Source organism: Calidris pugnax, unplaced genomic scaffold (genome assembly GCF_001431845.1).
Source record: "Calidris pugnax isolate Ruff unplaced genomic scaffold, ASM143184v1 scaffold44, whole genome shotgun sequence".
Classification (NCBI taxonomy): domain Eukaryota; kingdom Metazoa; phylum Chordata; class Aves; order Charadriiformes; family Scolopacidae; genus Calidris; species Calidris pugnax.
In genome coordinates this window covers 17350524-17376620 of record NW_015094506.1, presented here as the reverse complement: position 1 = coordinate 17376620, position 26097 = coordinate 17350524, and the positions used below count along the sequence as shown (strand labels likewise).

At 38.4% G+C, this 26097-nt stretch overlaps 1 protein-coding gene across 3 annotated transcripts in view; it reads left to right on the top strand.

Moving 5' to 3' along the window:
- The window catches only part of NAV3 (neuron navigator 3), a 448741-nt gene that overhangs the window by 330238 nt on the left and 92406 nt on the right, over positions 1 to 26097 (top strand). For 2 of the 3 annotated variants that reach the window (XM_014963931.1, XM_014963933.1), the window contains 3 exons: positions 7117 to 7225; positions 7635 to 8018; positions 11414 to 11533. In XM_014963931.1, the coding sequence (XP_014819417.1) occupies positions 7117 to 7225; positions 7635 to 8018; positions 11414 to 11533 (613 nt within the window). Of the gene's footprint in view, positions 1 to 1246; positions 2307 to 7116; positions 7226 to 7634; positions 8019 to 11413; positions 11534 to 26097 lie in introns of those variants that run through there. The other variant, XM_014963932.1, reaches the window with a different exon arrangement.

Here is a 26097-nt window from a genome sequence, read left to right as displayed (position 1 = left end):
GACTACTGATTTTTTCCCTAAGTGTTCCATACTTATGAGGGTTTCCTAGGAAAAAATGTACCCTTCCTTTAAAATTTCTAAAAGAAGTTTCTCCCATGTATTTTTTTCCTTCTATATCTTTTAAAGCTGTAAACTGAGCCAGCAAAAAGCAAGAAGTACACTGAGGCTTCTGTTAACACCCATTTATTCATACAGGAAATCTGCAAACAGCTTGTAATTCTTAGAGTGGCATTTTTAAAGGTTACTCCCCTGTCAAGATTTCTCAGGTAGGGATTTGAGACAAGCATATTTTCACACTGGCAAAAGCAGTATATTGTTATACAGCAATTTTCATATTTGTGGATTTCTACATAATGTTTTATGAAATTAATTGCCCTTAGATAAAAAGTTGGTATCTAAAACATTAGAATGAAATTCAGCTAGTTCTTTGTTCATCTGTATACTATTTCTGGGAGTAATATCCTTTTCTTTGTGAGAAAAGGTATACATTTAAACATAAGTCTATTTTTGCTCTTGATAATGTGTTTGAAAACAGCATTTAGATTTGGTGAACTTAGTTTAGACATGATACTGAGTTGCTTTATAAAATTGACTATTCTATTCATAGATTTTCTTCAGGAGATTGTGAAACAATGATTTTATTACAGCTTTTTAATTCCATACTAGCCTCTGAATCTCACAGAGATACAAACAAGGTATATTTTAAGAAGAAAGAAATGAAATATTTATATTTATGAGTCACTTTACTGGGTAGGTACTATTGTCTTCCATATTTTAGCTTTTTTATTATCTTAAATAGTATTGGTTTTTTATTTAGAGCAGAAATTGCCAGACTGAAGGTCCATTTGCAAATCTGCTTTTAGCTTCCTGCACAGGGAGTAAGAGTGATGTGGAAGAAATAGTTTGTCATCCTTACCTTTCGGGGAGAAAAATAGGATTTGACTGTGAGCTAGATCTGTTACTGTAGCATCCCATTCAGGTGAAGCTGTGTCTTGAAACCTGTGGCACTGCAAACTCGGTAGAGGCTTCTGTGTCTCGGGTTTGATTCACCAGGATGTTTGCTGCCATGGCAGCCAGCAGCATTCACTGCAGTAGCAGAGAAGAGTCATATATCTGGGAATGCAGGTTGAATACTAAAATGTAAGGAGGCTTGTGCAGGGCTTTGCTTCAGTGGTTAATTTTGGCTCTTTATTGAGCTCTGACGTGGAGGCTGTACTTGCAGTTCTGTGTCAGCCCATCTAAAGTGAAGAGCCGGCGTGCACCGGGATCAGTCATGATCTGCTGAGAGGGGGGAGGAAAGCCCGAGACAGCACTTGTGCCTACTCTGGATTTCAGAAGGCAGCAGCTGTAGACAGAGATGCAGGCCCACCGCTCCGATGAGACCGGTGATTGGATGGAGAGGGGAAAACACAGTTGGCTTTTGGGATTACTTCTGTGCTGGAGCAGAGTGTTTGATCAACTCTCTTCCGCTTGAGAGAAATCCAAGTGAAAATGACTGTAAGTACTGCAGATTAATGTGACGGGAGAGAAGTGGCTTAGCAGAGACAGCAGAGTAATTTTAAAGAAAATGACTGTGCCTGTCGAGTCATTTACGGTGCCTACGCTGCATGTTTGAGCTCTGCTTTTCACTGCGAGTGCAACTCTGTGCTACCTGGGATGTGCAGCGTGTGGGGCTGGAGGGATCACCTCCCAGACCTTTCGGGAGAATTGAACTGCTGTCCCTCTCAGAAATATGAAATCTAACTGAGGTGAAGCCCCAGCCGGGAAGATGCAGCGATCTGCCGAACTGTCAGTGTTTAAAGGCAAGGAGGTTAGAAGAGGGTGTGTTCGTCTTCAGAAGCAGAAGTCTCTGACCAATCTCACGCTCATCAGCGAAGGGGAGAAGAGGAGATACTCGTACAGGGAGAACTGGTTTGGAAACGCCTCCAAGTCCAGCCAGAGTTACCATCAGCGGGAGGCAGAAGCTGGGAGCAGAGGCTCCCTTTCCAAGGCACTCTCACAGTCGGTGCACTCTCTCTGCCACTCCAGCCTCACCACACCCCAAGTGTTTCAGGTGGTACCACCTGCTGGAAGCAGGACATCCAGGAGGCCGGGAGAACGGCACACAGGTGAAGGCTTTGAGATTGACAATGAAGAGAGGGGAAAATCAGATGAAAATGCGTCCTGCACGTCCCGTTTCCCCAGCAGGAACTGGACAGAGGAGGAGGAGGAAGGCTGCTTGCGTGAAGGGACTGCACATCTGGATGAAGATGTCATAATAACAATGCTGGGGGACCTAGAACAGGCCCTTTATACTGATATTTTAGGTAAGTTAACTTTGGCTTGACATCAGGAAGTGCAGGAGGAGACCCAAGTGTTAGCACATATCTGCATGGAGCAGATTTTTGATCTTGATAGTGATTTCACAAGACAGAACTGGGTTTATTTGCAATAGTATGCAAAAATAGGGTCTAGACACTGCTTCCTTGTTTGCTTACTGTTACTTCCAAAGACTGTATGAAGTGAAGACAAATGTCAAAATCACTTTTGATGGGTGTACGGGCAGAAGCAGCCTGTAAATAATTGAGCAGAGCTTGCCTAGCTGTTTGAAAAAATAAGGCGAACTATTTAACTGCTATTAGTTTATTCATAAATAAATTAATTTTAATGACATTTGTTCTCATGAATTTAAAATTAAAATCTTGAATCCAAGGTTTGGTTTAGATAGAAAATGTCTTGGCCTACCTACAGGCTGTCCCTCCCGTATTGCTACCTTTTTCCCCTACTGATAATTTCACCCCCTATATGTGGAACTGTCAGTGCCAGGGTTTCAGTTTGGTTTAAATAACCAGTTTGTTATATCAGTGCATGCCAGTGAGCATTTGAAGTCCACAGTCATAGGTGCTTCAAAAGGCTTCTGTGTTACTGGCTTTACTTTTCATCTCTCAGCCCTTTATAAGAGTGCTCAAAGTGTTCATTTCCAAAGCTTTGTTCTTCAGCCAGTCAAACGGTTGAAGTGGCTGCTTGCTTTTCCAAGGTTACGTAGCATGTGTCTAGCCTGGAGGTTCTTTGCTGGTAGATATGTTAGCCCTGATTGTATTTAAACAATCAGGATAAAATTTTTGCTGTGTATGTAATGTAAAAGCTGTCATCTCAAAATAACAAAGAAACAAGTATGCTCTTTTTATGTGTCTTTTTTGGTGTTAGACTATAGCAGTATGCACAAAGGGGCTTCTCCTACAGCTTAGAGGCATGTTAGCAAAGGAAGCTGAGCTCTCCACCTGCCACTGCTCCTCTTCAGCTGTGTGTCACTGAGCAAATTCCTGTTCTCTTGTGAGCCTCAGTTTCCCCACCTGCAGAGTAAAACTGGTACTTTCCATGTGAGTGGAGTTAATATGTAGGAGTGAAAAATTCTCTGGGGAGCTGTTATTATTTGTAAATCCTTTTATGAAAATCAGACAATTAATGGAATTATTATTCTCCCTTTATCTGCTTTGGGCTGTAATTACATGTGTGGAAGTACTGAAATGATTATGAACAGTATTATTAAATGTGTAATTATGGGTAAGCTTCAGAATTGTGAATGCAAAAGTTTAACCTAGATGATGAGTGATTTCTGTAAAATGTTTATTTTGATTTCATGTGTCACATGAATGTGTTCTCTAAAAATTTATTGTCAGAATCCCTAGTTGTTCACTGCTTATAGGCAAGAATTTGAGGACCGTCTTTTGGAATAGTCATGTTTAACATAAATTATGAAGCTATAAGTGGTTGGAGCAGGTTATATTTCCCAGAGTCAGTAAAGTATTTACACCAGACTTTCTTGTAAGAGGAGCAAAATTTTGAAAAGGAGTTTCAGGATATCCTGGGTTTAGTCTTTTTTGTCCCAGTCTCTCCATGTATGAAATGGAATTGTTTTTCTTTGGCACGCAAAACAGAATCACTTGAGATAACAAGCATTTCTGATATATTAGGTGATGCAAATGTATATAGACTCTATAATGGCAGTGAGCCATAGTAGTAAGCAACAAGGTGTCTGGGGAACTCTGGACTCCCTTTGAACCAATGTGTCTCAGTCCTGCTGCACTGTAGTGTCTCTTCTAGCAGGCACTGTGTGGCTGACTCTCAGAAAAAACCCACATGTTCACCACCCCCGTGGTCCTCTGTACAGAAGGAGGCTTGGTGCAGATGGGGAGCCACAGTTCTGTCCTGAAAATGTAGGCAATGTCAGGGGCAAGTTAGGTCTGAGGACCTTGCACTCAGGGCAGAAAATTTCCCAAGCATCGTGTTCATCTGTTTATACTTTTTGACATGTTCATCCATGGTACAGCATGGTCCATTGAGACAGCCTTAAGAGAAGAATGGAAAAAGAATAATTATTTTTTAAAACACTGAAAAGTTACAGTTATGAAGATTCTGTATGTAGCACTATGTGATATTTTAAGATCTTAAAAATCCTGTTGTATCTTTTTTATAAAAAAAAAGGTAGAAAGGTTTTGAAATTATCTGTTGTGTCATTGAGAGATCAAAAGAGATTAGGTCTTAAACTTTTCACCTTTCCAGGGTAGAATAACTCCACTTTTTATGGTGTAATTTGTCTGAAGGTGAAACATTCTTCTCTGTGAAAATATATTTTGGCAGTTTGCCATATATATCTGTACCTTCCTTTTTTTTTTTTTTTTTTGAAAAAGAATAATTATTTTTTAAAACACTGAAAAGTTACAGTTATGAAGATTCTGTATGTAGCACTATGTGATATTTTAAGATCTTAAAAATCCTGTTGTATCTTTTTTATAAAAAAAAAGGTAGAAAGGTTTTGAAATTATCTGTTGTGTCATTGAGAGATCAAAAGAGATTAGGTCTTAAACTTTTCACCTTTCCAGGGTAGAATAACTCCACTTTTTATGGTGTAATTTGTCTGAAGGTGAAACATTCTTCTCTGTGAAAATATATTTTGGCAGTTTGCCATATATATCTGTACCTTCCTTTTTTTTTTTTTGTATTGCCATTATACCTCAAGGCATTGTTATGCTATTTACTGTACAATATGTATTAAAAAAGACAGTTGCTGTCATTTTTGCTGCAGGAATTTGCAGTGTTAACATATAGCAAAGGACAACTGACAAGGATAAACAAGGAAGGAAAGGGCAAAGTCACTGCAAATATGAATTATATTCAGTTCCTCAAATGAATATAAAGGTAAAGTACTGCTTTGCCTTTAATTCTGCCTGCTTACACCCTGGAATTTGTCTTTCTGTGTAGAACAGAAAATTGCCTTATACCAACAAGCTACTGTTTCACCTCTAGTTTGGAGCAGCGCAGGTAACAGGTCCCTGGTCTTCCCCATGCAGGTATTGGGGCAGGAATATAATGTGCTCCTGGAGGTGAATTTGAGTGCATTTGGCAGAGGGGGGAAAGCAAAGGGCAGCGACAGTGAGGAACTGAGTGCATCTTAGGCAACTGGCTGGAGGCAGTCACAGTCAGTCTGCCTGGGAACTGTCTGGGCTTTCAGCAGCGGGTTCAATCTAACAGGACTTAATGGTCTCCAGCTTAGCCACGGCGTGAGCCCTGTTGCTTCACAGGAACCTCCAGGATGGTGCAGAAACCTCTGCAAACAGTACTTGGGATCCATGGTACATTGGTCAGCAAGGTGCTTGGCTGAACAGGTTGAGCTTGAAACACAGGAACAGTTGTGGTAACTTCAACCGGATTGTGAATATTTGCTTATTGCAAGGAATTACATACAAAAATGCACACAGGTAGTTTGTTTTATGGAAAAAAAAATTGGGAATGGACATGCCCTAGGGGTGTGGCTTGAGAAGATGGAGAGTTTGGCAGCAGTGCTGGGCCTGTATCCCCACTTCTTGTCTCTGCCTGGTCCAGGTGTTGACCTGCTCAGTTCCATGGTGCCTCTGCCTGGATTTCCGATCTTGATTTTTTTGTATGATGTTGAGTTTAAATTCACCAGACTGTCCCTTGTTAGATGTATTCAGAGAGGAAACAGTTTCTTGATGTCATAAGGATTCCAAGATTTGACTGTCCTGGATGAGAATGCTGAAATATTAGAGATAGTCTTAGTGATTGTACAATATCATTCTTGATGAGAACATTTCCAGAATGAGGAGTAAAATTAACTTAACACAGTGAGGTATGACATGAAATTTATCATTGATAGAGTCAAATAAGGAATTATTTGCACTCCAGGTTCAGCATTGTGCACATAACATTCTTTCAAGCAACAGACATAGGACACAGCCAGGAGCAGAACACTAGCCTTGAACAAGCCAGTGATTTTGTCACAGATTTTCCTTTGAAATTTTCTTATTCTCCAAAAGAAAGATGAACTAAAATTCCTTGATGTATGGATATTCTGGAAAACATACGTTTCTCTATCTTCATATATGATTTTTGGAGGTAGCTTTGAGGCTTATTACGTTTTCATTTAGTAACAATTTATTTATTATTTTTTTTTATTGTGGCAATGGATCCCTGAAGGCCGTTAAAGTCCATAGCTGTATAAATTACGCATGTGTTTAGAATGTTGAGATTTTTATCCCAAGAAGAATATTTTTCTTATCCCATATAAAGAATAATCTCCCCCTTCAGGAAACCATTACAGTTCAGGAAAGATGCTTTATGAAGTGCCTGACTTAAAGAGTACTTTGAAATAGCCTGGATGTTAAGTGCATACTGAAGAGTTGTTGTAACAGTCATCCCAATACTTTCCAGACACAGATTTACTGTGGCTTTATTTCCTACAAAGTCATGTAAAATGTCAAGGAGGAAAAAAGGGCTGTTTAATGTATCAAGTGGTCTGGGACTGCGTTGTTGCCTTGATTACAGAGGATAAAAATCCCAACACTGTAAATCTGAGTTTCATTAATAAATTTGGACCCTAACAGGGATACTTCACCAGGACTCTTTTCAGTGGTTTTTTTACATACCCCATGTAATTTACAAGCGTATGTGTGTTTTGTTACTGAAAGGATGAGGTTTTATTTTTTAAAAGATTAAAGGGACAGGCCTATTTACAATCACATGTGTGTATTCTCAGCTGTGTATACATGTGTGCACTTTATTCAACCTTACATGCTCGTGTGCACTAAAACGTATGCTGGCTTTGTTGTTTTCTTCCAGGGGAAGACCCTGAAACAAGAAGAATGAGAACTGTAAAGAATATAGCAGACCTGAGACAGAATTTGGAAGAAACTATGTCTAGCCTTAGAGGGACCCAGATAAGCCACAGGTATACTGGTTTTGTGTAGACTGCTAAAAATTTGGACTGTAGGAGAATATTACTAGTTGCTGAATGAATTAGAGACTTATAAGGGAAAAATAACTATGACACTAGCCATGCTGTTTCCTAGACTGCCTCAACAACTTAAATGTGACTTTAATATGCTTTACTGTCAAAGTGTCTTTTACAATCGTTCACAAAGAGGGTTACTGTTTCATGTACATCTACTTAGAAGCCTCTAAAATTTATTTTAGGCTCTTTTATAGCTACAGGTTATTATATACACACGTGTGCACATGGAGAAACACACACACAGAGCTTTTTTTAAAAAAAACATATATTCTTCCAGCCCTTGCTTTTCCTTGTTTTCAGGAACAGAGAAAGCACAGCTCACTGTCTTCTCCCTTTTGTTTGACAGCACATTGGAGACAACTTTTGACAGCACTGTGACAACTGAGGTGAATGGGAGAAGCATACCAAGCTTGACAAGCCGGTCCACCCCGGTGACTTGGAGGCTCGGGCAGGCCAGTCCCCGGCTGCAGGCAGGAGATGCCCCGTCCTTGGGCGCTGGTTACCCTCGCAGCAGCGCGAGTCGCTTCATACACACGGACCCTTCCCGATTCATGTACACCACCCCGCTGCGCCGAGCAGCAGTTTCTCGCCTTGGAAACATCTCACAGATCGACATGAGTGAGAAGGGAAGCGGGGATTTGGACATGTCTTCTGAAGTTGACGTTGGCGGCTACATGAGCGATGGGGATATTCTGGGGAAAAGCCTCAGAACTGATGACATCAATAGTGGGTAAGTATCGCTTTTTTCCCCATTTGAACTAACAAAGTGGAAGTTTATGATTATGTTTATGTTTATGATGGCTACATAAAAAAAATATATATAAAATAACAAAAACAAAAATAAGCCCCCAGGCTGCCAGTGATGTTTTCACCTGCCTTCAAATTCAGTTCTTCTCCTTTAACAGCAACATGACTTTGCTAGGAACTTTGATAGGAAGGTAGGTACTTCTTACTACTTACTGGAATTTCTTAGTTATCTGATAACCCATCATTTTGCTCTGCTAGCCCTGGGATGAGTCGCCTTTAGGTGTGTTTATTCTTTATTTGAAATGGTATATATGGCATTGGATGCAGCTGATGAAAAACAGATGCTTACAGCACTGCCTTTCTGTTTCCACTGCAGACGTTTTCTAATATAGTCTGTGTGATAGGCCTTTATTGCAATTTTTCAGCTGTGCCTATCATCTAAGCTGTAGGAATCCTTTTTTTCGTAAAATAATACATGAGTCACTGTCCAAGCATACCCAGGAGGAAGATTGACAATTATTTTTATTTTTGTTTGCTTAGTCAATTGATTGACTTTGGGGTACTGCATTCGCTGTGTTTCAAATTGATATAAGAATTATTAAATAGTAATGTTGGAATAAAAGTCACTTCACTCCTATGTATGTTAAAACTCCTAAAGCATCATTTAAAAAGAAAAGCCATGTTATGGTTTTGCTCATACTTAAAATTACTGTTCAGTGCTGTTGTTGGCGTCTCAAGGATGCTTGGTGGCTGAGGTAACATCAGTTTGAACAGAAGTCCCATAGAGTACGCAGCCATGTCACACCACATTACTTCACTCTGTATGAATTTAGGACTCTCTCTGTCAATCTAATCTTTTAGTTTGAAGTATAGCTATGATTAGAGAATGGCAGCTGATGGAATTGGATATGATATGTTCCTAAGGGCAAATGTAAGTCTGTGATCAAAGCTCTTTGTAGAGTAGCGTCTCACCTCAAGCACCATCCAAAGACAGATGTCCTGAAAAAGCATAACTATAAAGAAAGTGTACTCCTGTACCTCCCTGGTGCACTGTCTCGGTGATGTGTGAATGGAGTACTGCTGACAAGGTTGTCCACAGCACAGCATTAGTGGCTGTCAAGTAGGATGTCATATACATATGTGCTAGAACAGAGAAAAGACATATGGAAAATGTAATACTTTGATGTCTGAAGACCTTTTGTCATAAAGGAAATATAAATGCTGCCTTTGATGGATGCATGGGTTTATTTAAAAAAAAAAAAAAAGGATAGGGGAATCCTTTGCATTGCCTGATGAGTTGTATTAATTAGCTTATCACATTAGAGAATGAATATAGTCATCTTGTGTGACTTTTCTTTGCATTTGTAATAAGGATGACTCTAATAGACAGTAAGTTGCAATGTGCTCAGTTAACATTTTTAGGTGCAGTAAATGTTAAAAACAAGTTAATAAGCTCTGAAAATTCACGATTCATTGAGGCATATAAAGTCTTATCTCCTTTATGCCTCTTCCATTTTCAGTTTAATTACTTTAAACACTTGGGGACAGGAATGCAGCAGTAATTAGAAATTAGTTTGAGGAAGGCCTGTTGCCCTTGTTAAATCTCTCCATTCAGACCTTACTTGTAGAGGAAGGAATCCATATAGTCTGGATTGCATTCAAACCACAGCTAAATTTAATATGCAATTCCAGAGCCTTGGAATCTACTGCATAGTTCGCCCTTAGGTAAATAATCTGTCAAAAAGTCTCAATTTTGTCTTTAATAAAAGGATAAATCAAGTGTATGAGCATTACTGTGAATTTACCTTTGAAGACAAATGCGAAGTTACCTTCTGCAGACTCCAGATACCAGGGTTTCCAAAATCCCTTGCTGAACTTAGGCCAAATCTTACTAGTGCACAAAATGCCTCACAAACCTACCCTTTGCATTTTAATGCCCTTGAGGTTTGCCTTCATCCACATTGCCACCCAGGGCATGATGCCATCTCAAACTGTTGCTGTTGCACAGGGCTACCCTAATGCAACTTCTGCTCTCAGAATCTGTACCAGCTCATCCACCCCAAACCACAGGGGTGGACACTGGTGCTCCCTGGCTGCCGTATGAGCCCTGTGGTCTCTGGGACAGTTGATTTCAATTAAATCATCTCCCAGAAGGAACTGCAGGGAGAGCGCCAACAGAACATCTGGAGCACCAGCTGTGTGTGTGTGCCTTGGCTTGTGCCTGGGAGTCTGTGTAGAGTTATTAAAGTTAAATGTTTGTGTACTTGGACACATGCTTTGACTGAAAGATGGATTTGAGTGGCACCATTTCATGGCTCAAGGAGAATTGTGTAAAAGATTATTTGGATTCAGAGTGAACTCCACTAGATCATTTTAGACATCATCCTAGAATTAGGGCTACACTTATTTCAGGAAGCCTCTAAATTCACTTTGAGTACGTCCACTGAGGTATACCAGATTTTTTTTTCTGTGTATGTATACTTCTACGTTAAGTGCCATACATGTTCATGGTCCTTCATCAATGAATTTGTGCCAAACTCTGCATTAGCGTGCTACACTAAAGTTACCAAAAACTACAAGAGGAAAATTTAAAAAATCAGCTTAAGAGTGGAGACAATTTAATGTCCTTTGAGAGAATAATGGACAGGTCTTGAGAGTAGGAGAGGCTTGTGGTACTGCTTAGTTATAACCACCAAGACCTGTCATAGAGATAACTAAACTGTAGGTAGACATTCCAGAAATTATTGCTGCTGCTTGAAATTCAGAAACTTTTAATGGTTCTCTAGTGAATAAGCAGCGGTATACTCACTGTTGATTCATTAGTCATTCATTATAATGTGAAGTAGTGGGAATCAAGCTAAAAGGAGCACAGATAGAAACAGATTCTTAAATGTCATTGTAAGGGCTTCAGTAGATATCTCCTTCATATTGGAACAACTGCATCTCAGTAGGGATTGTAGATTTGGGTTCTTAATTTCTGTTCCAATTTAGATGGATGCTACTGATTTTTTCCCCCCCCCCCCCCCATTTTTAACTAGAGTTATAGTTCTTGCATCTGGTGCTATTTAACAAAACTGCAGTACTTAAAATATACTTAACGTTTTTGAAGACACTTGAGAGGTCCAGCCTACATGTATTTTGGTAAAACATGTTGGCCTGTAAGCCATCACAGAAAAAGGCAAATGATCCTAGAAAATAAGCACATATCTGATCTCCCTGTGCTGGGCACACAAACTGAGAATATTTAGTGTAAGTCTACCATCTATTAGGACAGCCTGTACCTTAAACATTTGAATTCCACAGTCCATTAACTTTAGAGTGAAACATGGTTGCCAGATGGCTGCATTTCCCACTGATTGACCACACATTTATTTTCAGGTACATGACAGATGGAGGACTCAACCTATATACAAGAAGTCTGAACCGAATACCAGACCTAGCTGCCTCTCGAGACGTCATTCAGAGAGGGGTTCATGACGTAACTGTGGATGCAGACAGGTAACTCTGCTTTGCTTAGGAAAAAAATTATTTGAGCTTTGTGGATACTTTTCACCCTTCACACTTGCTAATATATCACTGTTTTGTTCATAAGGAATAGTCAGAGAAAGCAAGCTTCTGAGACTGCTAGGTTTCTGAACACACAATACACCAAATACCACAAGAAGTGGGAAAAAAGCGTAGTTCTCACATGGGAAGGGGACTTATGAAGAATTTATTGTTGAAGGTGTAAGAGAAAATATATAAAGAAACCAGACCTAATTTGCAGTCTTGAATCTCTGAAATGGGACATGATTTTTACAGGTTGCCTTGTCAATTGATGAACATAGAGAGAATACATGTGGTCTCTAGGCAGCATAGAGCTTGTGTGTGCCTGATGGAGTGGGTCACAACATGCATTTGGAGTTTGCTGAAACCAGAACCCTGGTCTTCTCCACCCGTTTTGCCCTCTGTGGGTGCCAGAAGGCAGCAGTACCCATCAGTAGTGGGAAGATAAAAAACGGGTTGCATCCCATTGTCTATGCAGTGTGAAAAAAACCCCAATACTATCCTGCCCTTATATGTGTATATATGGGTGTGAGCATAAAAACACGCTCCCACTAGTACTTCTGCAGATTAGCAAAGCATTTTCTGTTTCTTTTTCTTTAGCTTCAAGTTGATTCATATTGGTGGCTTGTGTCCATGTCTGAGAAATAAAAATGCATACCCCAACTTTTGCAGAACTTAGAGCTGTCAGCTCTGAGGTTTTGGTCAGACCATCATAGAGATAAGGAGCAGCTGTGAAATTTGGCAGTCTTCAGTTTTAGGGGGTTGATTTCAGCCACATCTTTTTAAAATCAAGGTTCTTTTAAGGAAAAAAATGCATTTAATCAGGAAGGGAGAAAAGGTTCATGAAGCAGCTCTGGTTTTACAAACCCAGCAAATTAGTTGTAGAAGTTCTAGGATGTTAGCCTAGTTATGATATATATATTTTTTTTTTCACAATTTTCTGGTGAAAATATATGTGACACAAGCCAAGGATAGCCTGCATTAGTCAAACAGTGCATGCAGTGCATCAGGATAAAGAAGATAATTTCATATAGAAAACCAGTTACTTAAAAAAGAAGGTTGCTTTAGCTGACATATTAACATTTGTTGACCTTGCAGAAAAAGCCTATTTTAGTTAGCAATTCAAATGAACACAGCTTGGTTCTTTGGAATGCAAGCATTGACGTGATGCAAAGACCAGAGAGAAAGTGTACAGTAGGCGTTTAAGAAAATAATTTGGATAGAACTCAGGCAGTAACAGAAGGAGAAAATGAGAAATGTGATGTGGGCAGGAGGGACTTTTGTGGAGCTCTGTATGTGAGAACAAGAACCTTAAGCTCGTAGTGGGAGAGAGGGTGGAAAATTTAGAGGCTGGGAGCCGTGTAAATAAGGACAGAGAATGTCGCGAGCGCCCACATTTTCATATGTGTCTATATCTTTTTTTCGCCTAGGAGTGAAGTTATTAGAGCTCTTCCCACCATGCAGTATTCACACCCAGGTTTCAAACCACGCACTTTTTCCCTGAAAAAAAAGAGTTCCAAATTAAGAGATTTAAAAATTTTTCTTAGTATTCCTCAAACTCTAGATGCCACTCAAATACTTTGTGTTTGTTTTGCTTTGAAGTGTTATTTAGTAATGTATGCGTTAATTTGTTCTATACAGGGTACAGTTATATGCATGTTTTGCATGTGAAACCACAGGCAGGCTATCCTCAGTTCTCAATTAATGAGATTGTCCAGCATTTCCCAGTATATAAATCTGTTTTGGTTTGTTTATACTGCTTTGTCAGACTGGCTAAAAATGTTGTGCTAGAATCTACTCTGCTGTTTCTGAGTCTTTTCCTCTCTGAGTCTATCGTTTGGCAGGTTGTGGAGCAGAGATTTGTCAGGAGATTATTTTGGGTCTTGAGTGAAAAGTTGACCAATTTTATGCAAGAAAGAAGGCTTTTGAAAAAATTAAATTCATGTGTATTCAGGGAAGATTTATTTGATCTCAACAACTAAAATCTCAATATATTCCATCTTTACTGTGCGTATGCAAACTGCTCTTGACATTAGGAAACTGCATGAACAAGCCCCAAAGTCATTTTTGAGCTTAAAGCCTAGAGATGTGAAGTAGGATTTACTCTGTAGTGACTGCTTTCCCTTGCACAAAGACTGAAAGCTGGACTCCTGTGCTCTTCTGGACCCTCTAAACCGGGTGTCACGGAACATACTATGTGCTATCATGTAATTAAAAATTTTATCATAATGCACAGGCATGAGGGATTTAAATTATGGATGTTCAGGCAATTCTGGCATTTTCTGACCTTTCAATGCTTTATTTTTACAACCCTAATCATGCTTTGATGACATAGATTTCTTTTGTGTATAAGTGTATGCTATTCCTGGAAGCAGCAAAAAGGTGTTTAGGAAGTAGGAAAAATTAAATACTTTTTTGAGTTCTGATGATAACAAAACACACGCTTACCAAAATGGACCACAAAAAACCCCTGTGTATTAGGTCACACATGCACAGAAATTGTTTATGCTGATCTTCAACAATGTGTTTCTCATTTATGATATGAAATCAGGTGGAAAAAGCAATACAGAGACTGCTGAGACTCTTGCTTTGCTTGGCAGGACAGGTTTTGATCCTTCACAACAGCGTGGCTGTGAAGAGAGTTCATCTTCTCTCACATAAAATTTTAGATCTTATTTTTTCTACTCTGAACAAAAAATAATAGGGTTTATTTCAGGGCTTCAAGGTATACCTTGCCACTGGTATGATGAACTTCCATGAAAGAGGATTATTCTTCTCTTTATCATCCCTGTAGATATGTGAAGAACATATCAATTTTCTCTATGGTATCATTAGTATAAGCCTTTTTTCATAATTGGCATGATTTGGGCTGGCCTTTCTGTTGTAAAGGACTCTGCTGGCATCTCTGTGCAGGCAGAAAGTAAATGATATGCGGCAAATATCTGATTTACATTAGCAGGCAGGAGAGAAGTTTCAGTATTCTGCCCATCACTAGAGCCTGTAACTTTTGCTGACAGCAACCCCATGTTCTTCATGAAAATTGAACTTGGGTTTTTTTTTCTGACAACCTAAATTATGGCTTCTGCGTATCTTTTAAAACAACTTCTTTTTGTGAGCTGGCAGTACAATATTCTTCAGATAGGTGGGTTGATGATATCTCTAAGGGCAATGCCATTTCTGGCAAATGCATATTTTCAGACTGATTCTCATTTCATGGATAAATCAGGAATAATTCACTGAAATTAAGGGCATGGAACTGGCATAAAAAGACAATCAGGTCCCCAGTTTGATTCCACTCTGTGTTGGTTTCAGATTAGTACCTGCAGCTCCACTTCTTTGGTGAATGCCAAAAAGCAAAGGGTTGAAGGATCTCCATGTGGAAACCTAGCCTGAGAGAGCTCATCCAAATAATAATATTAAATTGCTCTTTGAACATCTTTATAAAAAGTTAAATTAATGAATGCAACATAAGCCATGTTTAAGGGTTGATTGCATACTACCCTGGAGAGCACATTGGTGTAGAAGGGAACATAGCACATTTGCTTGTTCTGAGGAAAGAGTTGTAATGGTTCAGTGAAAGGCCGAAGGGACGCTGGCAGCATCAGATGTCAACAGTTGTATCATTCTTCTTTTGCTTTTTTTTTCCTAACTTGGACTCTCTTTTTTGGGTCTATAAATGCCTAGTCCTTGCAACTTACCTTGCTTCAGATACCATAAGAAAATAATTAGAGAGGAAGATGGATTCTCTGCAGTGGGTGTAACTTGGGATGTGGCTGGGAGAGCTCTCAGTGGTATGATATTACTTTTCATTTATTGTTCTGTCTTCCTCCTCTACACTCTAGCATTTGCCTTCTGGGACTCTTAGAGGGAGTATTTGAGGAACATTCTTGGAGTTCAAAACCCTTTCAGTGTAAGATGAGCCAAAAGAGATTAGACGTAAGCACACAAAATGAATTATGTTCTTGGGAAGAGTAAGGTTTATTGAAAAGTAAGTTGCAATGTTTCCAAACCACCCTGTGTTGTCCATAAAAACTGTTAGGGAAGCTTAAACAAGCCTTTTGAGAAAGGGCTATAGCTCCACTGAGTTCAACCATTGTCCTTTCACCCCCTAGACCTGCTGAATTTAGTGCACTGTGTCAAAAGCAACAGCTTTCTTCACTTTCATCGGTCAACAGTCAACGTAAGGTGTGCAGACTCTTTTCCCCCACATCCCTTGAATGCACTACTTTTTTTTTTTTTTTCACCTTTTCTTCAGGTGAAACCCAAAGCTTTAAAGGCAGCCTATGCTGCTGACTGTGCTTTTATCATGACCTCCTTCAGCTACTTTGCTGTTGCAGTGAATCTGAGCCCCTGTTACACAGAGTTCTTGTGCGCAGGGAGTCTTTACAATGCTTCCACCATCTGTCACACGTGCAGAAGATTTGGCAGTTATCTCAGGCTTGCTCAGGCTGGCCTGTTTGTTCTCAGCCAAACCATAATCACCATAATACATTACTAATTATAATTATAATAAAATAATTCCAGATTTGGCCTGTAGTTTATTAACTAACTTCCTGCATGAATGACTATAAGTCTTCTGGTGTTTGTCTGAGTAGATGAGCCTTGAGTTAGAATATTGTACTTTTGGAAAAGGAACTTTTTTAGAGTTCAAAGGGGTGTTGAATTGGGAGCCCTGTTTCATGGGGTTGGTAGTATCAGAAAAGGCTGAGAGAGACCATGAACAGTAACTAATAGAATACAGTGCCTGTTCTCATGCTGTAAAGTTTTGGCAGCACATTGAAATTGCTAATGTCGTTTGGAATTTAACCCTTTGGGGTGTTGTTCAGTGGACAGGACCTTATGGATTGCTTTTCCATCCAGATACTTCTGTGGAATGTGTATTTCAGCACTGCACTAATACTGTGCTTTCTGCCATGTGTCCCTGCAGCTTGGTGTTGACGTGATCACTGTTCTGCCATGTTGCAACTGTTACCTGTTCACCATGCTGCTCCTGGTAGCAGAGTGCGATTTACTATGGATAGTTAAAGGAGTTATATAGCACAGTATTAGTGATCTTCACTGTGTGAATACATTAAGCCCCCTGCCCTTTCCTCTGTCTCCCAACATTGCAGCTGTGTCCAACTCTGGGTACCAGTGTCCATGGCAGGAATAGAAACGTTCATTCCATGGATGTAAAATAACAAAACATGACATAAATATACCTACTTCTTGCTGTCTAAGACTTTCTTGGGGGAAACTGGATTTTGCTACAAACCAACTGCGCTGTGTAGGGAGAGTTCTTGTACCTTTGCGCCTGCCTTCACCACTAAACATGCGTGCGATTGCTATTCTGTGCACAACCTATAAAAGTCATTACAGGCTTTAAAGGCAAGCATAGTTCATCCAATTGTGTGATCCACTATAATTTTCCTGTCTGTGATTTTACAGTATTAGTAGGTTCATAGGATACTGAAATAATTATTAATATCTATACCTTACTGTTTTTGCAGTTGTTACTCAAGTATCTCCAGAAACCATGATTAAAGAATCTCTCTTGTGAAGCAATTTAAATTTTAAACTGTTTTTACTACTTTTACTCTCTTCTATACTTTTAATCTTCCATAATTTCTTTTCACAGCTGTTGCTGTTAACATTTCCCGCCATTTACTTTTATTATTCTCAAATGATCCCGCATTTTCATAATCTCTGGTGTAAATCTTTCCTCATTTTGGCATCTGTTAGGCTATTGAGGAAGTTACTAGTTAGAAGTATCTATTTCAAAGTGTATCTTGGGTTTTATTTTTTCTGCAAACTCAGGATAGTACCTAAAGCATAAATATATGTGTATCCATGCATAAAGAGGAGGATAATTAAGTCAAAAGGAGCACTCCTGGTTTTTTGGCTCATTATGTTGTTAAGTATTCAAGATCCTTTGAGGATAAATGCCTTATTTTCAAAGGCATAATCAGAAGTAACCTTTTCAGTAATATGACTTTGTACAGCATTATTAGTTTTATAAGAATGGTATTTGAGTTGAATATGACTTTGTTTCTGCATGATTTCAAAAATCAGGATTTGGACAATATAAAGTAAGCAAAGCAACAGGACTTTGATCTAATTTTGTGAGGTTGTCTCATTCCTTAGCTGCCTTAAATATCTATAGAAATTGCCCATAGAACCACAAACCAAAACATAGAGACATTCAACAGCTGTGTGCATTTTTAGGTTCAGATACTTTATTAACATCAGTGAAATAAACAATCTGCATTGTTAGCATGCTGTCATTAGTATGTTTAACTGTCATAATCCTGCAGCATCATATCTGCAGACACATTTCTTTGCACCCAGCTTACATAAGGAAATGACATTCCAAAAAGGCAGGAGCAGTGCACGGCAGATGTTTACTTTAAAACAAGACTGAGCTGCAAGTGTTTATGTGTAATGAATGACAAATGAAGTTTTCTCTTTTTAATTTTTTGTCAAGTGACATAAAGAGGGACAATATCAACTAATTTCAGTTTATCTGAAAAAGGAATTCATGGAAATAAGTTTTTAAACTTCTGCAACGACTGGAAGCAAATTATATTCTCATGCAATGCTAAATGAGCTAAGCATATAGTTTGCTTTTAGCAAACCAAAGGCTGACACTTTTAACATTCTGAAAAATCTACTTTTTCAAAGTGGATGGTGTGGAGGCAGGTATTAATGTCATCCAGTCTATTTGCATTCTTTATTTCCGCTCATATCCAAGTTTGGTTTAGATACTTAAAAATTATTTGAAGTGAGGCTGGACTTTATCATATGTTAACAGATTGCTAATGCTTCCCTTCAGAAAAAATGCAGATGGTTTATTTTGACTGTAATCTACTTCTGAAGAGAATACCAATGCATCAATAACTACCACCTAAGATGCAGTTTGCGGTTTCAGCAGCATCATCATTCTAGTCCAGTACTGTACTTCATTGTTATCAGCAAAGACTAATGTACTGCCTCCTTTGTGTTAGGACAAAACATGGGTAGCAAGATTTAAATCATTACCCAAAATACCCCAGGCTCAAATATAATATTAAAGAACTTGAACCTCCTGTGTGATACATATTTGATTCCTGAAGTCAAGAAACTTATGAAGTTCTTTAAAATGTCTTGATTTGTTTGATGGCCGGAGGAAAAAATGTTGTAATTTTTTTCTCCTGCATGGCTATTAAATCAAAAATCCTATTGAAATTTTCAATAAAATAGGTGCAATTGAGATTGCAGTTCTAACATTAACAAATACTTTAGACAGATGCTTCATGCAACTGAATATAAAAATTGTGATTTTGTTAATTTAGTGGCTTGTGATCACTAAGTTGTGTATTGTTCTATATTGCCCCAGAGAGACCTACTTCCTTGTTGAGTAAAATATTCTTGTTTCTTACTTAAGTCATTTATTGAAGAACTGTTTTTATAATAGATACTTACCAGATTGAGGTAGTTCTTGGTACATATGAATTATAAGCATGTTCCAGAAAATAATTAATTTGAAACATTATAAAAATCCTTTGCCTTGGATTTATTAGGTATAAGTTCACATTAAAGAATGTTTGGATTCAGCAGCTTCAGCAGACCTCTAAAACAATGAGAAACAGGAAAAATAATTGAGCCACATTATGCTGCACTTTTTTCTACCTATAAGAGGTAATGAGAAAGGGGTAAAATTATCTGACCTGACAGCTACTTGCTGTTGCTTTGTACACCTGCTCTTCCTCCTAGTTGGCAGGTGGACAAAACAGGTAGGTGAAAACAAGGATAAATTTAAATTAAGATTAGCATCTTAAAGGGTGCAAGTGCACGTGTGCTGCTCGAGCACTGCTTACAGTGCAAAAGAGGAATATTGCAAGGTTTTGACCCTTTCTCTTGCAATGTGCTTCTCTTAGAGCAAACCGAACTCTACCATTCCTGGGGCTGCAGGAAAGTGGTAATGTTCAATGCATTTGGATTGGCAATTGCATTGCAAGGTAAATTCATCATTAGTAGCTAGAAAGATAGCCGGAATCCAGCCGAAAGCTGGTCATGGGTTATCTATGATTAGATAAAATTAAAAGAAGGATATATCTAAAGCTGTGCAGGTTAAAAACCATGGGAGCCTTTTATTTTCCAGATAAAGAAGTGGACTTTAAACCCTGTAGGCTGACTATAGTCAGTGTTCAAAGGGAGAGAGTATGAAGGGAAAGCTGGGATGGATATAGCATGGCAGAAAAACTGCCATCCGGCACAGAGAATACCCCTCGTTGGGGGATGCTCACTGTGGAGCGCAACATGTGTTAACCCTTCTCTTTGAAAAAAACAAAAACAAAAACAAAAACAGCCCTCCATTTGCTTGTATCAACATATTACTTATAAATCTTAACTATGTCACCTCCGAGTCTTCTTTTGATGGAGAGAGGAAACGACGATCCTCCCTCTTCAATTTGTTCTCCGAGCGCTGTTGTGGAGGCTTCCTGCCCCTCCAGAGCCCCTTGTGACAACCTCAGCTCTGCACAGGGAAATGTTTGGTGCTGCAATGTGCTTGGAGTTTGTTTTCTTTTGAAGTTACAACACTAATCTCATCTGTATCTAATTGTTAAAATATTAAGTCTTCAAAGATTTCCTTTGTAAACAAAAGATTGTCATAACAATTTAAGCAGGATCAGATGTGTAAACTTAAGGAGTGGAACCCTCAATGCATTTTACAGAAGTTTTTTACAAAAAGTTACAAGATGGTTTTAATTCAAACCTGCTTACTGGATGGAATAATCTAAAATGCATTTTTTGAATGAAATTTTAAAAATAGCTTTGCCTAGTTACAATTTACCTGAACAAATAAGCTTTTAATCTGTTACCTGTCAGCTTTAATTTCCAATGTGTTAGACTTTCTCTTATATTACTTTTAGATGCCTTATGCTCTAGATCTGTTTCATACTGCAGGATGTAAAATGGCTGCTAACCCTATTAACTGCTGTGCAGGGACATTCACAAAAGCAAAAATTGCTTTTCTGCAGTTTAAAAGCATGTGTAGTGTTGGAAATAATTGCATCGCCCTGGGAAGTACAATAATTGACGGAACAGGTGTTTGTCATTCCTCAGTGTTTCATCTAGAAATAAATCTTATTGATATAAGCTAGAGTCTTTTATGTTATAATATCCTAAAATTTTTGATCACATACTCAATATACTAGCTTAAAAGTGAAATGAAGATACTTCAAATGGGATAGGATTTGAACCAGGTTCTGGAAAAGAAACTACGGAGACAGAAAACATTAAGTTATATATTACATATCTTCCGACTGTTTATCAATGAACAGATTAATATTGATAGTCAGTGCCAAAAATCTGAAATTTTGTGGATTCAATCTAGAAATGCACACACAGTTTTCGTAGCAAGATTATGAGCTTTAGGAACAAGACGTGAGGAATAAAGGTAGGCTGTGCTTATCTTCAGTATTTTAAAATCAAGCCTAGATCTTTCCATAAGATATCTATTGCCAGATTTAAATACCAAGGTAGACAAAATTTAATGAGTGGTCTGTGTCTGGGGTGACTGGAAGACATGTAATGCTTTATGAGAGGCAAGTGATCAATCAAGCTGTATAATCTTCATGACTCTTGAACCATCATTTGGAGCCTCTTATCTCTTCCTATTGACTGTACTGGGAATGTAGCTAGACAGCTAGCTTTTGCATTATGTAAAGATGAACCATGATTTTTTCAAAGAATTAAAAAACACAAACAAACAAAAAACCAAAACCTGTTGGGTTATTTTTTTTTTCATTTTAAATAAAAGAAATTCTAGTGGAGCACTGCAGTGAAGTGACAAGCCCCTATGTAGTTACATCAGCTACAGCATGACACGACATACTGTCACCCAGGGATAGTCCCGCAGAGGAAGGAGATATCTTCCGAGGGATTTTAGAAAGGCTCCATTTTAGGAAAACCAGTTTCTGTACAGCAAAGCTATTGAAAGAGAAATCAGCATGTTTCTTTAAGGTTAAAGAATTATTCTTTTTCCTCTTTGAGTTACAATCCTTCCCCTCCATGAAAAGACTTGCCTCAGTGTGCCATGTATGACCCAAATCTTTTGATGCATAAAAAAAAATAACTGAATTGGCTCTATTTTACAAGTATTTTCCCTTTGTTCGGACTGAAAGAAATTTATGATCCCCTGTTTTGTACATCTTTCTTTCTCTTTCTTTAATAATTTAAATTAATGATACCAGCAATACTCTTGAGAAATGGATGAATATGAAGTGGATAAATTCAATGGAAAAGCATGAAGGAAAAATATTTTTTTCTATATTAAGAATAAAGTATGTTGACAACGATAATTTAGAACCTTCCAGATAAGTTGTGAAAGCTGATATCCTAACTAGATTTTCAAAAGACCTCCCTAAACAGCTCTTTTCCATAAAATTACCCATCATATTTTCTTTTGGAATGATTGTATTGGACTGGCAATGTGGGAAATTTTAAGAACACTGGGCTTGTGTGTACGATTGTTGTTTCGACGTGCCACCGAATTGCTGAGTGGTAGTAAGTGAGCCCCGGGAACTCTGACTCAATTTCTGCAGATTTTCAGTGTGGGCAGTAAGAACAGCCTACAACACAGAAGATTTATGATGGATAGTTTATTAATTTTGGATTGCTGCTTTGGTGATATATTGTCAGATTCTTGGACCTGCTGCAGCTGTTTGGTACAACTCAGCACGAAGGCAATAAATAGTGAAGGGAGCTGGTCAGCAATGCTATGCACAGTATTGGTCCTCAGTCTGTGCTGGGTTTGCGTAGTGCTTCCTGAGGGAGCCATAACAATTTCCTTGACAGGAGCTCCATTTCTCTCACTAGCCATGGCTCTGATACAAGGGAGAAGTGAACAATGTGGGGGTTTGTAAGTGATATTTGTTCTCTTGAAGCCACAGGAACACAGCAAGCATCTTCTCTGCCATGCCCCGCTCTGGAAACATTTGCTCTTCTTCCATGAGAATAGCAGCAAAACCCAAATACCAAGGAGTTCATTTAACTAAATATTGAATTGCCAAAGGAATAAGGTCTTTCAGGTTCTCTTCCGAGAAAAGAGCAGTGCATTTCTGCATTCATAGATGTGGCATTGCCGTAGTTAATTATTAGGATGCCAAATTTCTATCAACACTTCAACTTTTAAAATCAAAGAAAAGGATAAAAAAGAATTTGTTCTTTATTTTTGTAGTAGATCACAGGTTTTGAAAGAAATTTATATCTTGATAATATATACTAAGTAGCATTAAGAACTGATCACCAGCTGTAGCTTCTTATAAATATATTTTTATGGATGATCCTTCTAGAACATAAGTACTTCTCATAAAGCTGCCTTTGAAGTGAGTCTCCTGCTTTCCAACCTCCTCCCCTGTTCCCTCCCCACCATGTGTATAGTAGGTACCCCTGGAGGAAAAATCATAATGACATATATAGAGATATTCACTTAAACCTTCAAAAGATTGACTGTAAAATTTGCTAGGTGTGGTATAAAAGAATCTAGTGGCTGCCCTATACTGCGTGGACAATCAAAGCTGCCTCTCATCAGTCCCATGCTCAAGGAAAATACACAAAGGATATGAAGTCGTCTTTTATCCCCTCTCTGGCAACTGTGATGTTTTAGACTAGTGTCTTAAAATAAGGATTAATTATCAGGGCCGTGCTAAGAGTCATTAGTATAGTACAACGGAGAAAAGTGACAGTGTTGTCATTTTTTGTGTAATGTAATTAATGTATTTGAGAGGAGACTGATCAAAATTCCAAGTTAATTTCATAGGAAATTCTGCTCTGTTTATTCTAGCAGTTTCTGGGAAACCACCTTGTCTTGTTTGAGTAACAGTTTTATGTTTCGTTCCTGGCATCTCGGTTGCATTTTGCAAGGAGAAGTTGGGATAAGTACCCAACAGAAATCCTGGGAAGAGTGAACCCAACTTAAGCATCTCACACCTGGATTTATAGGATTTGTATTTGAAAACCTGAGCCCAGCTATCAGGAAAAAAATATGGTCTAAAAAGGAAAATCTAGGAAAAATAAATAAGAACCTTTTGATTAAAAAAAAAAAGAGGACTGTAAGCAATCTGATAATTTTAGGATGGCTTGCACTATGGAGGCCACAAAACTGTAAATAACACCAGATTTTCAGAGGGCAGTGTTAGATTTTTACATGTTTACATTTTACATCTTTCAGGCAAACAGAAACACACCTGAGTGATCTTAAAACAACTGAATCTTCCACAGTTGATTCTTTTCTCTTTTATTTTTGAATTATTTTCAAAAATATTTTTTGCAAAAGTGTGCCTTAATGTAGAGATTATGCCAAACGTGTTGTCAGGTCTTCCTAAATTGTACGTTATCAGGTTCAAGAGCTGGAAGCTTAAGTTGTAGATTTAGCAAATAACGTTCTGTTTTCATTTGACCCTGGAGAATTCCCTCAGGAGAAATTTGTAGATTAATGCACACGTCACAGAAAAGCCTTCGCTCTTTAAGGAAACTCAGTTTGACATGAATCTTACTCTTCTTCCTTGGCTTTTACTATTCCTGATAGTAAATCCTGATAGTAAATACAACCAATATGTTGAACCATTGTGATGTTAGAAGATGTGTATGTATTTTTGCTGAAGCAGTCTCATGAGAATATTGTGAGTCTGTAGCATATTTAATCAGCCTAACATTTATTATATGTATGGACCCAATGAAAAAGATGGTACAGCTTCTACACTGGCTGCCTTGTGAGGCCTGCTTTTCTGTGGGTCTCCAGTGCATACCCTACACACAATACTGTACTTGTCATTAAAAACTTCCTGAAAAGGATTGTGTTAGCACACTCTAAATTTTCTTTACAGTTGGCCAGAGGGTGCTTAAAATGATTTAGTACTTTCCTAAGCTGTTCTTCAGAGGGAGCACACATTAAAAGTGCAGTCAGAGAGTGAACTGTTGGCCAGGTTGAACCTGGAACAGGAAGCTTCCAGAGATACAGCAGAGAAGGAACTTCTTATGAAGAAAATGCAAACCATGTTGTTAATTATGTACCAAAGGAGAATTATCCCATGTCTCCTAATACCTGAATTTCTTCTAAAGAGAGTGATGAAACTGTGCATAAAAGATATCAAACGGATACTGAGGAAACTGTTGTTCTCAAGAACATAGGTACCATGATGAGTGAGCACCACAGCGTGCATGCCTGTGTAGCTGCCTTTTGGCTGTGGTTAGTATTGCCAGCAAAATAACACCATGCAACATCCTCATCCACCTCAGCTGGGATACTCTGAAATGATTTTACAGGCTGTTGACTGAAAATATGCAAGTATTTCAGTTGTGTCTGGCTTTGGCATAGATGCTATTGCTTCTTTTAGAGGACATCAGCCCTTTGTTGGAGAGGATATTGGCTGGATGCAGAGTGCCCCAAGTGTCCCTGCAACATTGCTGGCAACTGAGTGACCTAAGAGCTCAGCAGAGGTGGTGTGGCTCCCTCAGCTTCATGCTTCAGCTCTCACCAGCTACTGTGTGTAGAGAAATAGTTGCTCAAGAACCCTTTCAGATGCTCTCAATTATAAGAAGCATTTTACTAATTTCTGTTCATCTTCAGATTGTGGCTATCCAAACATGGCCTGGAGGCATCGATGTGTTCTGGGTGCAATGGGGATGTGCCAGGGAATTTAACCTGCAGTAGTTGAGTATGTAAGATTTTAGCAAGATAAATGAGATAAAGGAGGAAAACTGTATTAAATCTAGATAAATCAGTGCTGTATTGTGTCAGGAATGAAAAGACATTTATCAGCATAGTACTTTAGAGCAATATGCTATAGTGGCCTAAAAAGTACCGATAGTTTTCCTTTGTGCTGCAGTTTCAATGTACGCTGATACATATTTATCTGCCAGTTTGTAATGAAGTCTGGGTCTCAACACCATCCGGACTTTGTGCAAGCCTTAAGAGTCAGACGGCTTCATATTCTAATCAAAGTAAAATCTCATAAAGCTAATATCAGGGGCTTTACAAAAATGTATGGCAGCAATTGTTTTGGTTTTTTTTAAATAAATAATCGAATGTGTGGTGTGTAGCAAGTTATAGTCTTTAACTTTATACACCATTTCATTTTAATGCTCAGCTTCCTTTAATTTTCCACTAATTAAATAAGTGCAAGGCTTTTTTTTGGTTTCCCCAGTATATTTTCATTTTTGTAGTGTGAAATATTTTTTTTTGGCAGAGACGAAAATAATTTGTTGGACAAGAACTTATACAATCATTCATGCATTTTCTGAAAGCTAGTATCATGTTGATGTTTCTCTATGAAGCTTTTACATCTGCTATTTTTCTGTAAATTTTGAGAAATCCTAGAAATCTCTTTAAAAAATTATCACTGGTAAAGCAAATTTTTTTTACAGGCAAACTTTAGCTAGAGATTTAATTTTTTCTCATTGAAGATAGGTTTTTTAAAAACAGCCACTACCTCAGTTATTTCTGAGTCACCGCTAATTTAAAGCCAGACCCCCTTCCTTAATGGGTTTCTCTT